At 41.2% G+C, this 16252-nt stretch overlaps 1 protein-coding gene and 1 long non-coding RNA gene across 3 annotated transcripts; both read left to right on the top strand.

Annotated features, from left to right (window-relative positions):
• Positions 1 to 290: 290 nt before the first annotated feature.
• mapre3a (microtubule-associated protein, RP/EB family, member 3a) lies at positions 291 to 6677 on the top strand. 2 transcript variants are annotated; one of them, XM_062522593.1, is made up of 7 exons: positions 291 to 411; positions 1722 to 1849; positions 2454 to 2599; positions 3091 to 3247; positions 4662 to 4798; positions 5127 to 5279; positions 5889 to 6677. In XM_062522593.1, exons 2-7 carry the CDS (start codon positions 1729 to 1731, stop codon positions 5955 to 5957), a joined length of 783 nt encoding a protein of 260 aa, XP_062378577.1. In that variant the 5' UTR covers positions 291 to 411; positions 1722 to 1728; the 3' UTR covers positions 5958 to 6677. The 2 variants fall into 2 exon arrangements, with proteins under 2 accessions (XP_062378577.1, XP_062378576.1); XM_062522592.1 differs by having other exon boundaries at positions 3091 to 3292.
• A 2524-nt stretch (positions 6678 to 9201) lies between these two features.
• Positions 9202 to 13010, top strand: LOC134067347 (uncharacterized). Its single transcript, XR_009936498.1, has 3 exons — positions 9202 to 9615; positions 11115 to 11294; positions 12895 to 13010. It is a non-coding gene; the product is annotated as an uncharacterized LOC134067347 (long non-coding RNA).
• Positions 13011 to 16252: the final 3242 nt, after the last annotated feature.

Genomic DNA, 16252 nt, shown 5'->3' with positions numbered 1-16252 from the left:
TCAATGACTCTTTCAATTGGACATTTTATTAATCGGAATAAAACTTGTTTTTAAAAAAAAAAATAATTAAAAACTTTCAGGGTTTCACACTGTAAGCCAGTGACGCCGTTGTAACATTATGAATGGCAGTGGACATGAGTGCGATTGTAGACAAATTACGGTGCTTTAAATTGTTGGAGCAGGGGCCAGACTGTCGATACGCCCCGCCGAATCTCGGTCAGCCAGTCCTGCGTAAAAGCTGCGCCTCTCTATGGCTGCAGCAGCAGCGCGCATGCGCTAAACCGACGCCACGGCTTTATTGCAGGCGCACGGGGTGGCCGTCTCCCATCAGTGGAGGATCTGCGAACGGGGGGCTGACAGAAGGGATACCGCCAGCGATATAACGGCACAGACGGACGCACTCTAAACACTGTAAGTGAGATACATATGATAAATTGTGGTCTTTTGAGGTTTTATTCCCAGATCACTGATTTTAACTTAGACGTGAGGTATTAAGAGGTGCGATTTATTGTGTCAGCGGCGTGTCTTGCATCCATTGAAAATGTTCGCGTACAGTAACAATGTTGTGGGTAGATATTCGGTGGGGCCTGCAGAGGGGGTCGAATCGGCGTTTTCTGTAACAAAAACGGAGCATGTATATTCCTTCAAACGTGGGAAAGCCACAAAATTGTATTTTATCTTGCGTAGTGAGGTGAAGGAATGTGTCCAAACCAGAATATTGGGATGTTAGCTGACGGCGGCCTACACAGCACATTACCTCGGATATGCGCACAAGAATAACATGACTGTCAATGCAAAAGGGGCAGTCATGAACTGATAACTTAATTGGCATGATTGTTTGAGCCTCTGTTGGTACTGTATGAGGTTTACATAGTCTTTGGACGCACGAACATTACCCACATTGAAATGTTATGCACGGAGAGATTACAATGAATATCTGTGCCGCCGCTGAGGATGAATCCGGCGTGTGTAGTCCAAAGCACTGCGCACCGCGGGAGGAGGGGGTGGTACAGGCCGCTTCTCTTGACGTATTCTCGTGCAGGCGAGCACCAGCATGAGATAGCAGAGTTTTGCTAGACGAATTCGTGAAGTTGTTTCAATATTTGATCAGTTTAAAAATAGAATAGGCTACTTTAAAAGTGATGGCTCGTTATTAATGAGTAATATGCCGAACGAGTGTTGCCAGATAAAATCAGAACATTCCACAATGTTTGCGTATAATTTATCATCAAAAAGAAGAATGACAAAAACATCAATGGAAATGTGAGTTGCTGTATGGATACTCCACTATCTCAGCCATGTTTACTACCATGCTACCTTTGACTGTGGTTAGGAAGACCAGATGTGGCAAGCGAAGTATCTGACACATGCAGAGCAAAACTCCCTCTAATCTGAAAGGATTAACAGCAGTGGATTGGAAGTTGAAGATGTGATTGCTTTCCCCCTTTGAGTTGTGTCACTGATCAACACATACAGTACCACTTATGAGCATGCCCTTGTCCTGTATTACAGTTTGAAGAGACAAAATACTCTTTAATGTCCTAATTTTGCTGTTGTATGATTTTGAAAATGTCAAATGTTCTTGTATAATATGATGAAAAATCATAGTGTGTGTGTGTGGATGTACAGTCTGTGGGCAGCAAGAGAGGAGAGTGAACACATTCAGGAGTGACTCTGCTGACTGTGCTGGTGACTGGTTGTGTGTCTCTGGTCACTGTCAGGTCAGTCATGGCTGTGAACGTGTACTCCACCTCTGTGACCAACGAGAACCTGAGCCGACATGACATGCTGGCCTGGGTCAACGACTCTCTGCAGCTCATCTACACCAAGATAGAGCAGCTCTGTTCAGGTGAGGCCCCTCGCTCTCTCTGGAGTCACGGGCAAGAATGTCTCCTCTGTTTCTCAGCTGTAACTAGCTCTACTGATCTCTACAGTAGATTAGGTTCATGTCACACCTGAAGTCACTTCAAGAATATCTCCTGACTCTGTACTCGGCCGTTTTACTGACCTGTAGATTATGATTTTGTCACATACAGTAGCCTATGTCTAACGTTTTTTTTCTTTATTGTCTGGGCCGTTGATCATGCCTGTAGATTTGTCTTATTTGTGAAGATAAGGGCACTGAGTAGGGCAATCAGCAACGACTTGCTTTTGATCATGAGGTTTAATTTGATAAATCATCCTACTGTATTGTCCTATATCAGGATTTAATAAACTAATCAGGTGAATGGGTCTTTAATGTTGTTACTTCCTGTGCCTTTATTGTCTGGATGAGCCTCATTCAGCCTCATCATTGAGCTGGATGAGTAAGGATAAACCACTAAACAGCTTTTTTATTACTGTTGAGTGTAGACTAGACTATGTGCTAACTACATCAACCTTTCATCTTTCACCCTTGACCTCCCATTCCTACTCACTCCTCTCTCTGTGGCTCCTCCCCCTTGCCCTTGTAGGGGCAGCCTATTGCCAGTTCATGGACATGCTCTTTCCTGGTTGCATCCTGCTGAAGAAGGTGAAGTTCCAAGCGAAGCTGGAACATGAGTACATACACAACTTCAAAGTGCTCCAGGCTGCCTTCAAAAGGATGAACGTCGACAAAGTCAGCACATTTTTTAATTTCATTCTTACTGTTCCTTTCTTTCACAACTCCTGAGGTCTAGATAATGTGGGGGGGAACAATCATGCTTTTGTTATTCATTTGGCTGTTTCAAAGTATTATTATTAAGTGAATATTGCACTTTTTTTTCTCCCCCCTCCTCATATTTTATATTGATTCATCTTCAGCTGCCAACTGCAGTCACACATTTCAAAGAAATAGCTCCTTTGTCGTCTGACAAGCTTGAGTTTAGTGCCACAGGTCATCTTTACCCAGGAGAGCTTTTTAAGCCGAGCAAGACTTGATGTTTAGACACATTCCTTAGCCATCTAATGTGAAAACATTTCTGCTCAGTCACTGTGCTCACAAGGCTCTTTGTTTTTTGTTTTTTCCATAAAAATTGACTGAGCTACCGTAACAATATTCTGATTGTTCCAAGTGACACCATTTTTAACTGTGGTCTCAATGTACTTTTTTTGCCCATGGCTTTGTAGATTATTCCAGTGGAGAGGCTTGTGAAGGGTAAATTCCAAGACAACTTTGAATTCGTCCAGTGGTTTAAAAAGTTCTTCGACGCCAACTACGACGGCAAGGAGTACGACCCACTGCAGGCAAGGCAGGGCCAAGATGTGGCCCCTCCGCCTAATCCAGGTGAACACTTTTTCCACAAACCCAAGAAAAGTTGTGGCCCCCCAGGTAACCCACTGCTCCTGTTTCTCTCGCTGCCTTGTTACCGCTGACCGCTAAATGCCCTGGCCTCACGTCAGTGCACGACCTCCAGAATGACACCTCCATTCATAAGCTTGCTTTGATTAGTTAAGTATCCCTACCTTCCAACTGTGTGTCACGTGACAAACAATTTTACACTAGACCAAATCTTTAGTGGTGGTCATATCACTTGAAATAAATGAACTAAAGATGTTTATTATCTTTTACCAGTTTTGATATCTTTATCCCTACATCAGGCATTCAATCTTGACTCTTCAACGCTAGCTTCTGTTACCCTGCTTTGCATCTTTGCACTATTGCGTGGCAGTGTGTTCTCTTGGAAAGGCTTTGCCAAACTCTCGAAATCTTTTGGGTACTTACAGTGTCTAAGTGATGGGATGAAGGAATTGTTTCTGGTTCCAATTCCAGGCACACATCTTGCCCATCATTAGCCAGACCCTGAAGACATGTGGTTGACTAATCACTATACTCTGGGGCAAGAACTAGTAGCGCAGCCATAGAATTAGAAGTTACATGTTTCTGATTCTATGGATGAAATCATTTCTCTACAGTCAGTATGAGACTGCTGACTGTCAACTTGAAATAGCCGTGAAGTCTCATGGGAAACCAGTTGAAATAGCCTTTCCGCACGCAGCTTCTTTGTGACTCATGCATAGGAAACAGCAACATGTTGATATAAGCAGCTGTGATGTGTCCTGCTGGACAGGTGGTGGTACGGAGAAGGGCTACTCACAGGGAGGTATTGGGACACGCAGAGAGGTCAGAGTGTTCTCCTGCAGGGCGGGCTGAAGCCCCTTTAAGGGAGTGTGCTGAACATGGCAGGCAAATTTGCAAATATGCCTCTGGAGAGTATTGAGTGCCCCACACTCTCACTGTTTACAGACAGCTTCTAATTTTTTATTTATTTTTAACTGGGAATTATGTTTAACTGGGAATACTTTGGGAATTGTTCATGCTTTCTGTTAACAGTGAAATGTTTCCTTAGAATGAAAATCTCTAATCTGGGTATCCTAATGCTTAGCTTTTTTAGGGGTGGTGGAATCCACACAGAACTGGGCCAGAGAGGACCATGGGTCTTCCAATTGTGGGAAACCTTGACTACCCCTGTGTCTCTCTGTGTTGTAACATTGCACAACTGAAAAGCATTCCACTAGTTTTATAGGGAAGGGGCACAGCTGCGCATCACAGCTAACATGCTACACTTGGGAGCAGCCTGGAAAGAAACCCTTCATATCCTGCTTTGATTGCATGAGCCCAGTTACAGTACATTCAGAGGGTTTGAATGTTGCTTTCGCAGCTAGCTAAGCCTTGTTTTTTGGGGGGTTTTCTTTTTCAGGACCACAGAGAACGTCACCGACAGTCCCCAAGAACATGCCCACGCCACAGAGAGTCATGAGCACCACCATCAGGAAGAACCCGGCCCTCTCACGGAACGGAGGCAGCGATGCGGAGATCATGGAGCTCAATCAGCAGGTAGGGTCCTAAGGACAGGTACTGTCAACAAAGCCCCCTTAGAGTGGTGAGATGATGGCTGTGGGCTCTTTGATGCTTTGCGATGTTATACTATAGCTTAAAGCCTGTTAGCCTGTTGATAGGCTGTTGGTATTACTGTCTGAAATCAAAAGTTAAAATTTTTCTACAAAAGAAACATTTGGTCACCAGTGTCAAATATTAAAATGTCTATGTCGACAAGGGGGTTGGCTGATATTACATATCGCAGCAGTGCCGTCAAAGTGAATGTTCTGAATGTGTGTTCCTGTCTAAAATGAATCAATTTCTCTCCCTCTCTTGTTCTGTGAAGTTAATGGAGCTGAAACTGACTGTGGATGGACTTGAAAAGGAAAGAGATTTCTACTTCAGTAAACTGAGGGACATTGAGCTAATCGCCCAAGAAAGCGAGGGCGAAGCCAGCCCCATCCTCTCCCGAATAATAGACATACTGTATGCTACAGAGGTACGTGACCTGTCTAACTTCTCCCTTTTGGCAGCTCATTGACTGCTTCCCAGACAGCTCTGATGTCTTTAAAGTTTTAAAGTGAAAGCAGTTTCAGAAGTTAGCGGAACTTAAACTTGAAGGCGATCTGGCGATAGATCTCTGTCTCTTGATGTCACCAAGTACTGTTGGTATGAAAAAAACTTTTTCCTGGCTCAAGTTGCTGCAGCCAACAGCTGAAATAGCCAAGCGGCTACAGTGCTCTACTCTGGGGGCATGAACATGGGGGTTCATGAACATGCCCCCATAGTGTACCACCGTATCTGCCTGGAAGCTCTAACTGTTGACTGCAGGTAGCAATTAGAGCTAGGTAAAACCGATTGTTTTTCAAGGTTTTTTTGTAGCGACAGTACTCGGTCCAAAATAACACTGACTTCCAGAAACAGTGATCTGTATGTGAAAAATCACCGGATTTCTCCTTGAACAGAAATGTTCAGAAATGTAGCATGTTTGGCTATTACTGGTGTCTCACTGTATATTCTCAATTTCAATTGATGTCATATTTGGGAGCTTATGCGCTCTGCTGTATGTTTAAGGGGATAAGCTCAGCTGTGCATTTGTGTTTTCTAGGATGGCTTCGCGCCTCCAGAAGATGAGGAACTTGACGAACAGGCCCACCTGGACCAGGATGAATACTGATCCTGTCCCTCCATCACCTCTCATCCTGTTGGTCCCTCTCTTTTACTCCTCTTTAAAATCCTCCCCTCCCTCCTCTCCTCTGCACGCGCCTATGATCTTCTGTGTTCCCCTTGTATCAGTCATACTGTCTGTCTGTTTGTCTGTCTGTCTGTCTGTCTGTCTGTCTGTCTGTTTGTCTGTCTGTCTGCCACCCCACCTTGCCACATGGACTAACATCAGACCCCTACAGGCATGCAGACCGTAGCAAACAGCAGCTTAACATATCTTAGAAACGCCTCAGCATGATCCACCGCAATGTCATACAAACAAACAGAAAAAAAACGTCCAGGCCATGTTGTAGGGGGCAGATGGGGGTCGGCGTGGGTGAGTAGCACAAAGGGCAACCCTTTTGTAAATAGTCGGAGAGGGAGTGATCGAAAGATTGGCAGCGATCCGGAAGGCCTCCTTTTTTCTGTTGCTTTTTTCCTTCTTTTTTTTTTGTCTATTGGCTCCACACGGATTCCACGCAGACCGAACAAAAACGGCTCTTCCAGCATGAACTCATCCTCATTCCATGCTCTTGTGTACCTCAGTCCAGAACAAAAAAAACTCTCACTGACTCCCGCACCCACACAGGCAAGAAGAATCTCCTGGGATGTTGGCTTTCCTTTTCCCGTTACGTAGGTTTTTCATAAAATTCAATTGATTAAAAAAAAAAGGTTTGATATTGAAAAGTGATGTTGTAAGCAAAACAAATTGAAGAATAACAATCGCAACAGACAATAACAATCGGAAATGAAAGGAAAGTTTGGATAGGGTCTCTTACTGACTATCTTTTTACAAACACATACTGTATCTACTATGGCTGAGCATGTGAATGTGATTCATTGACAGTGAATGAGTGACGCATTTGTAAAAATAATTTTCTTTCAATCAAAGGGTCTCATTTTTTTCCACTGCCTTTGCAACTGGTGTGGAGTTCAGGAGTTGATGTACAAACCTGAAATCGTTACTGTGTTTATTCAGCATGGTGGTGCAAAAGTTTTCATTGTTACTGTGAATTTTAGTTTTCTTTTGGTAAGACAAATGTGTAGATTCAATTGGTACGATTCCATGTTATCATGTTTTGCTGCTAATTTTGCTCAATTTCTGTTGTATTTGTTTTTATATTTATTAAATTGCACTCAAGCGATGCTTTTTTCTAGTCCCACAGGGCGTTTAATAACATAGTCAGGATGTGTAATAGTGCAGCACTGACCATATTGGGAGAAGGGTGTGTCCAGCACATTGTCAGTTTCTTTTTTGAAGCCGAGAGCTTGGATGTAAGGGTGGGATATTGGTATATTGACAAAATACACAACAATCCGTTTATTAGAAACACCTCTTACTGGTTAAAACATACATCATGCTACAAACGATAGAGCTGTATAACCAAATCTCGAAGCCTTTTCTGACAAATCTCTTCAGTGCCACTGACTGATATCCACCCAGTATTCTCCTGCAGGTGGTGACATTGTGAGGAGAATATTTTGTGGGTGTCTTTAACTGCACAAAAGTTTGTTGTGGATTTTATGGGGTTTGTATCCCTGCCATTTCCCTGCCATCACCTCAAGTCCCTTGTTTACAATTCAAAAACGTCTTACAAACATTCTGTCCCACGTGCCAAAGACAGCACGTTAGAAAAGTCCAGTAGGTATTTCAGTGGTTTGCTTCTATCCTAACTGGCACACCTCTGCTCTGCACCTAGCATCAGATCTACTCTACATGCACAGGGTATTGTTTTGGCACCATATACAGAGTGAGATCCAAACAGCTAAACGATGCTAAAGCATAGGCTTTTCGAGGAAGGCGCCGGCTTTCATTATTTGCTTGTGCAGTGGAGCCACATCTTCATTGCTCGTAGCCATGGCAATCAAGAAAACAACCAAATTGGATCACCGCAGTTCAGCACACCACCATTGACACGTGCAGTGCTGCTGCAGCAGCAGCACTATATAAGCTCACGCTCATTCTGATTCTTAACTGGTAGCACTGGGAAGCGCTCTCCCTCATTTCATTCAGTAGCCAATAGAATAGGGGAACTCATTCTCATTCAGATCTGCAACCAATAGTATTGGGAAACTCATTACCATTCTCACAGTGACTTGAGAAATAACAGATGGCCACATCAGTGTTTGCATAACTTGCATCTGTTTGAGTTTTATTGGGTAAATAAACTGTTGTGAAAATGTCAAAATGTCTTGTTTTTTAATTGTTCATGCGCAAAATACTTTATTGAATGTTCCAAAGTGCAAAAGGCCTTGCTGCTTATACTCAGAGCAAAAGAAGAGATGGGTAAGTTCCCTCACTTGTTTTTCAACTGGTTGATCTTTGTTAATTTATGCATGTATTAATGTCTTGAATGAACGCATTTGGATATAAAACAGCTGGAAGCCAAATGTAAACAAATTAAAATGTAAATGATGAGAAGCTAATCAGTACAGATCACATTTAGAGCAGTTTAAATTATCTACTGCTAGCCTGTCTGCTACAGGTTGACATTTAGAATGGGGCATACAGAGAACACACAAAACCAGGGTACGCTGTGCACGTCAGAAATATCTCCAGGAGAAATACTATTTGAGGTCTTTAAATAGGGACTTCATAATACACACATACTCATTTTATATAACTTGTCAAAAAGTTATAGTCAAGTATCAGTAGTGTCAGTATTTTCAGTATCCAGATAAGTAAATGCCAGTTTAGTACATCAATGGCTTTGTTCTACAAGTACCATGATGCTTCATAGAGGCAATAATGAATGCAGTTGACTTCAGGGGCTATCGTGTTTGCACAAAAAAAAAAACATGAACACTTAAAAAGATCCTATAAGAACTGGTGTCACTCTCATGAGGACCAATTTGAGCATAGGTAAAGCTAAAGAAAAATGACAAAAAATAGCTCACACTTCACTTCTTTTGAATACTGAAAACTACTCAGATTTACTAAACTATGTGTTTTTCACCAAAGTCACTGTCAAAAGTTTAAAACAGACTACCTTTCAGTGTACAGAAGTTGAGTTAAGTTGATACACCATATACAAAACACAGTTTCCCATACATTAAGCCTTGTCCCAGACTAAACACTATTTTTTGAACCCGTACTGGATTTTGGGTGAGTTGGGCTTATATTATAGACATGTTTTCTATTAGGCCAATGTTCTACAAATTATTCAGAGCTCAGAGCTAACTTTTCTATTACACCGAAAAACAATTTTGGATTTAAATTTCAAATTCTTTTTACTCTCAAATCACTTACTTTTGACTGGCTCATACTGTAAGTTATACAATGCATATACATATGTTATGAAGTCCCTTTGTGGAGATACTTCAACATACTGTAAGTATTTCTGTATTTGCTAGCATTATCACCAACACTGCATTAGAGTAGAAAAAAATTCAGGTACTGATTTTTCCATCTCCTCCTCAAGCTCCCAGCAGCTTCTTGACCATGTAACCAGGCATGTTGTAGAGGAAGAGCCCGAACAGGGCCAGAATCAGCAGTGCGATCACAAGCTTGATGACGAGCCACTTGTACTGGTTACACACTAGGTGGCGGATGGCCTTCAGAGGCATAAGGAACCACAACATGGCGATGTCTGGACGGCTGATGAAGACAAAACAAAGATTTGGGGTTTGAAGTAAGATGTTCAGGATTAGCTTTGAACATTTTAAGTCAATAGGTGCATTATGTAGTTTTTGTGGTTAAAAGATAAAATGCTTCTAGGTCTATATAATTCTAATGGTGTGATAAAAAGACATGTTTCGAAATATTCAAGTGTGTTTCTTGAGTCTACATCAGGTGTGTTTTTTGAATTTGTTCACATTTTTCTATTTCTTAAAATGGTAAACACATTTTTAAAACACCTGAAACAGAAACAAGATCCTTAGACTGCACATAAACACTGAGAAAAATAGTCTTTTTGCGATAATATCAGAATTACATTGACGCTGTATGATTAAAAGCATTTTGACAAAAACTACATCCAGTACATTTCAGTGTAAAAGGAAAACCAAGGATATGGTAGTGTGGCTCAGAACAAGAACCAAAAAGACAGGAATTCTTTTGCATACATTTCCTTTATTCTTCATTACTCATTTATCACACAGATTACTGAACACTACTGTAACAGGAAGACATACAAATGCAGGTTCATAATTCTATTTTTTTGATTAAAATAAAAATATTTGTGACTGTGATACAATGATACAATGATAATGATACTGATCAAATGATCTATTATTTCTGGGTTTGCACTTCACAATTGCCATTATGTTCAATAAAAAGTTTTCACAGGGGATTAGTTCCGCAAGGATTAGTCTTTGGACCCCTTTTCCTTGTCAAAGATCTACTGGATAGGAATGGAACTAGGAAACAAATAACACTGCACTGTTTTACAAATGACTCACAACTTAACATTTCTTAAATCACATCTATTGGAGACTCAAGACATCGACAAACCACAATGCAAGCTCTTAAAACCAACAGTTGGTTCCAAGCCACTAAATAACTATACTACCTCTAAACTCAGGAGCTTCGTACTGTGACTTACCACCTCAGACCTAATTCAGCTACAATAATCTATAAAGCAAAATGTCCTAACACGGCAAATAAGAGCCTCAATTGCACATAACCAAAATCAACATACATACTATAAATACACATGTAGGATGTCAAGCAAGTAGGCCTACTACTGTCAACATAACAATAATGGCAACAGCATGCAGCACCACATCGAATTGATGTATTGCTTGACAATACAAGTCTTTATTTCGAATTAGCTAATAAACTTGAATGTGACACTGTTTCAATTAAACGTCTGCAGCTAAATAATGCTGCAGATTTACCCTGTGCGCTGCGAGTGTGTTTTAGACATTGTGAACTGTTTACGCCATTTAGGCTCATGCATGTTTGCCAAACAATCTGTCAATGATTCCTTATAATTAACTCCAACAAACTTAACTTCCAACAAACTTTAAAAAAGAAAAAAAATCCTCTTAAGCCATTTTCACTCTAACTCTCTATGTGATGAGAATGTTTCTAACTGTATTTTCAACTGTAGGCCTATGTTTTTGTAAAATTTGCTGCAGCTACCAAATCACAATTGGTATGCAGGTACTGATTTTCGCGTTTCCTCAGACCCCCAGCATCTTCTTGACCATGTAGCCCGGCATGCTGTAGAGGAAGAGCCCGAACATGGCCAGCAGTAGCAGTGCAAGAACAATCTTGATGACGAGCCACTTGTACTGGTTACACACTAGGTGGCGGATGGCCTTCAGAGGCATAAGGAACCACAACATAGCAGTGTCTGGACGGCTGGTGAGGAAAAAAAACATTGAGAGTTTTGAGACAGTTTTAAGGATTGATTGAGTTATGAGTTATTATTCTCAGAGAAGGCAGAGAATAATTGTGCTGGTTTGATCGTTTTCTCGGTGACTGAGAATATAGACATACCAATGTAACCTGTGTTGGGCTGACCGTATGGGTCCTGCACTTTCCTGGACTCGAACCAACAACTTGCTAAACCTCGGATTGCAAGACAAATGTGCTAACAAGGGAACTAAAACCCATGGGTGCTAGCATCTCTTACTAGCATGTCTCTTAAAGGTGACATAGAATGGAAATCATTTTTGTCTTGGTTTTGATGAATTAGGAGAGGTTGTGCATAACCAAGAGCTATCATGAACATGAGGCATGGTTGTGCCCTCCTTCATAGGAAAATCTTATCGAATTAGAACAAAGCCTACTTGTGATGTCAAATATCGCAAAGCCATTGCAGTTCAATTGGGGTTGCCAAAGGGGGCACTATTTAGTCAAACGGACCATTTCAATACCCAGGCTAAATATAAGCTTTAATTGGGCTTGTAAAAGTGCAATCGAGTTTAATTTTTATGAATCAAAGTTGAATATGTACTATTGTAACAGCAGAGAACACAGTACAATACTCGATTCATCCATTCTATGTCCCCTTTAAGGCATCAGGAGGTTTTACTTGACCCACATACTGAACAACTATGTACCATCTGGCTACCATTACAAGTGCGTCTATTTACAAGCTCTTCAATAAGAAGTGGGGTACAGACTTCTGTAGAACTTTCTTTCTTTAGTATCGATGGTCATAAATAAATAAATGTGAAGCTAAAGTTAGCCGCAAAATCTGGTACTTCTGATGGCCTTTGCTTCGTGGATGCTAACCAAGAGGAAGTCTTTTTTTACGGTGAAAGTGTATGGTGAAAACCTACGGTTAAATAAGGAATTTAATTATCCAATAGAGGGTTCTAACTTCTAAACAGAACATAATGCTTACACTTGTATTGATCCAAATTGAAGAACCTTTTAAAGAGTTTATGCACAAACTGCCAAAGAGCACCACTACAGGGGTGCCACTGACCCCTGGCACTTATGGCACAGACTCTGGAGCTTCCCCTAGTGGCTCTCTCCGGTAGTTAGTGTAGGGGACCGAAGGTCTTTAGCCTGGGCGGCGCCAGCCGAACTCAGCCTCGCCCACTACATTTGAGGTTGGGAAGTTCGGTCTGGCATTGCTCCGTAGGGGCGGAATTATGTGCGAACCAGAGCTGTTCGCACTAATCAAATTGTCAGGGCGGACTTTATACGATGATGGACAGATGAGCAACAGTGCCTCGTCTATCACGTCATCTGGGGTTGTGCTACTGTGTGTGTGTGTGTGTGTGTGTGTGTGTGTGTGTGTGTGTGTGTGTGTGTGTGTGTGTGTCAGTGTGTGTGTGTGTGTGTGTGTGTGTATGTGTGTGTGTGTGTGTGATGTGTATGCGTGTGTGTGTGTGTGTGTCTGTGTCTGTGACTGTGTGTGCGCTTGTTCATGCATATGTTTGTCTCACAATTTATGAATGTGTATGTGTGTGTGTGTGTGTATGTGTAATTTCTCCACATCCCCTACCAGCAACCCTTGGCTCAACACCACCATCTATAGGCCGATAGGTGTATAGTCAGTAAATGTGATGAAATTCACGAAACTTGGCATACCCCCACAGACCGTCCGGGTAATAATACACATGAAATTTGGTGCAGCTCAGAACATCTCAACCGAAGATAATGGCCATTAAAGCAGAATGCTGTCACATTTTTCTTTTTTACTGGGAGGTGCAAATCACAAATGATGGCTATGGGCTAAGCGGGCCTTTGAGATCAACATTAATAAATATTGCACCATGAGTATTTTGTCATCTTGACTTGGGTGCAACAGTTCAGGTAGTTATTTGGCAAAAACTGCAATTTTTGCATTTCGTGGGGCCCAGTGTGGGCTACATGCCCACCAAGTTTCATATTCCCCGGTGTTTCAGTGACCTGGGAAATCGTTGACCAAACAAATAGAAACTGGTGTCACAAATAAGTTCCTCTGACCTCTGCTCTATCTTTCAAATTATTAGGATCTTTTGGATGGCTCAATTGATATTTACTGTGATAGGTTACCAGTGATTTCTTAACCTCAGACTGTTTGCTGTGAAGGTTCATGCTTACTTGCACCCTGATAACCTAACCCAGTTACCTCTGATTGGATCCTTTTGTTCATGTTCCAAATGTACACTCATCCATTCATTCAGTGGATGTTTTGTTTTGCAAACAAGATCATCCCCTTCTATGCGTTCAGTCAGTGACTGAGTCCTTTGATTGTTACCGCTTCTCATTCATCCTGTAAATCATACATCATTCAGAAGAAGCTCGCCTGGCACTCACTGAAGTGGGTTACATGCGTTAAGAAAGAGGGTAAAAAAAAATCACATGAAAGTTTGATTGGTCATGCTCTGCCATTCCCTTCGCATTTCCACTACCATTTTGCCATGTCACATTGCCGTGTAAAACACAACAGACTACTGAAATAGCCTCAAACAAAACAGTAATAATAGTATTTCACATGTGATAATGTGAGATCATTTGTGGTAGGCACACATACTTTATATATGAGATAACTACTGAGTACCCATTGTGCCAGAAAATGGCCTACAGTATATAAATACATTTTACTTCATTTTACATCTGATTTAAACACATACATTCATGATTTGCTGGAAGAAGAGAGAGAAATAAGCATGGAAAAGAAACGTAGAAATATAACCATGAGATATTTGTTTCACCACTGTCAAACCCTGACTGCATCTCTCAACTCAGCTGACCTTTCAAATAAACCGAGTGACCTCATTTCCTGCCAATTAGTCTGGGAACAGTCCATATCAAATGACTTGTAAGTGTTAGAAGTAATCAAGTACTACTATTCTTCAAGAGTTGCCATTAATCCCTACTCTAAAGCCGGCCTGTTATGTAACACTGCAGTCACACATACTGTAGCTGAGAATTTAAAGTTCATCTTGAAGTTTTAGCTTCCTTGCTTGAGCCAAGCAGATCTGTATTAAATACTCGCAAGTTATTAAACTTGCCAACCTCTATTAGTTATTAAACTTCTGCCAATTGTATCACAATTCAGGCCTTACATTGACTAAATTGGGGGTTGTGGCAGATAGCAGCTCAGGGCAAGTAAAGGAACTCATCACATCTTGATCTGACATCTGTGGTCTAAAGAGCATCTCAGTCCAATCCTTTAAGTACGGTGATCAACACAGCCAACACAGCACTACAGTAATGGTTTCAGATGCTAAATACCTCCTGTGTTTACTTTAAGGACTGGGTCATGGTGTAAGGTCTCTACAACATAAACTACACAAATATAATTATACAACGCATAAAGCACATGCATATTACTGCATATTATGTGCCAATGTCAGATATTTCTTACAGTCTGTGATTGAGCGATTCTTCTATGGCCCAAAATATTCCCATTCTAGAGAGGGGGGTTGTGTTCAGGGATAGACACACAACCATGACACAGACTTGAAACTCACCTTTTGAGTCCTACAGTTGAGCCACAAGACGAGGCGCAGATTGGTCTTATGGTTGAGGACAACTATCTGACAGACCCCGCATGACATCAAGCCTGTGCTCTCTATCAGACCAACAGGCGCTCCTTAACATGTCATTGTCTCCCTTTGCGTTGTTCTCACCTACCTTGTCAAAGAATCATAGCTTCAGAATATCTTCAGACACTTGACCCTAAGGCCCTACTATACTGTAGCTGTTGCACTCCTCGCCTCTCATGGGTTATGCCACTTACTCACCTTCTCAGCTCTGGACGTAACGTCAGAACTTGCCTGTCTTTACGCACATCTTGTCCCTCATGTTACCTGATAGCCTGTTTATCCTTCTTGGTATCTACCCTCTTATTGTCTACAACGTGCTCTCAATAGACTGTTCAAGTCTGCCACCAGTAGCACTACTCTCTTGGTGTCAGCCAGAGCAGGATTGGCTTTCACTTGAGCCAGACTGTTGATGGTTTCATCCTACAGTATACTAGAGTGCTTTTCCCTCATGGTGGTCAGCAGAGGCATCTCTTGGGCCTGAGAGTGCTTTTCGAACAGTGTCTTTTGCTAAGATTAAATGGAAAGAAAATGGCAATGAACTGAAAGTAAAGGCGAGGTGTTGGGGTTAAAGGAACATTGTCATTTGTAAAGATAGAATTACGTAAACGGAGTGCGGACAGAACAGACTCAGAAGTGCTTGTAGTTCAGGGTTTAAGATCAGGTTAAAGTGTGGGGTTAAGGTTAAGGGGTTGGTTTAGATTTGAGTTAGAAGGAGAGGTCAGGCAACAAGAATTGTAAGTTGATGTTCAGATCAGATGTCAGGTCTAGGTTAGATTTGAAGTAAAATTGACAGTTAAGCATTGTTAGACTTAGTGTTATGAAGCAAGGGTTATTTCTGTATGATGTTGAAACAGATAACGTTTTTTTTTTATTATTTCTTAATTATTTTCCCATTATCAGAATTAAAGCACACATTTACTGCACGCTGTGCAGTAATGACACCATTAAGGACACTTTTATTGATTCTGAGAAAAGGTGGGAAATATCAATAAATACAAATCATACACAATCACAGTTCAATCTATAGGTAAGCTTGACAACTAATCTAAATCTAATGTATTTTAAGTGCAGGCAATTCTGAAAGAATTGAACTATAATCACAACTTAATTGGTCCCTCGTGGTAGAAGGGAAACATTGTTTGGATTTAGATTTAGATCTTTTTTAGTGTGGGCTTTAGAGAGTGTCAGGTTGTTTCAGTAAACGTTTCACCTTTCTTAGTAATCTTAGTTAAATCTTAAAACATCTTTGTTTAAATAGCCATATAAGTTAGATGTAAAAGAGTGTTGAAAGTTCCTATCAAAATGTGTATTTGTTATAATAAGCGAGGT

Source organism: Sardina pilchardus, chromosome 20 (genome assembly GCF_963854185.1).
Source record: "Sardina pilchardus chromosome 20, fSarPil1.1, whole genome shotgun sequence".
Classification (NCBI taxonomy): domain Eukaryota; kingdom Metazoa; phylum Chordata; class Actinopteri; order Clupeiformes; family Clupeidae; genus Sardina; species Sardina pilchardus.
This window is presented reverse-complemented; position numbering and strand designations above follow the sequence as displayed.

What these genes read in the sequence shown, in the direction of transcription:
- mapre3a (XM_062522592.1), top strand. Translation starts at nt 1,729, where the DNA reads ATGGCTGTGAACGTGTACTCCACCTCTGTGACCAACGAGAACCTGAGC. An exon ending in GAAAAGTTGTGGCCCCCCAG is followed by an intron (nt 3,293 to 4,661) that starts GTAACCCACTGC and finishes TTTCTTTTTCAG; the next exon opens with GACCACAGAGAACGTCACCG. An exon ending in TCATGGAGCTCAATCAGCAG is followed by an intron (nt 4,799 to 5,126) that starts GTAGGGTCCTAA and finishes TGTTCTGTGAAG; the next exon opens with TTAATGGAGCTGAAACTGAC.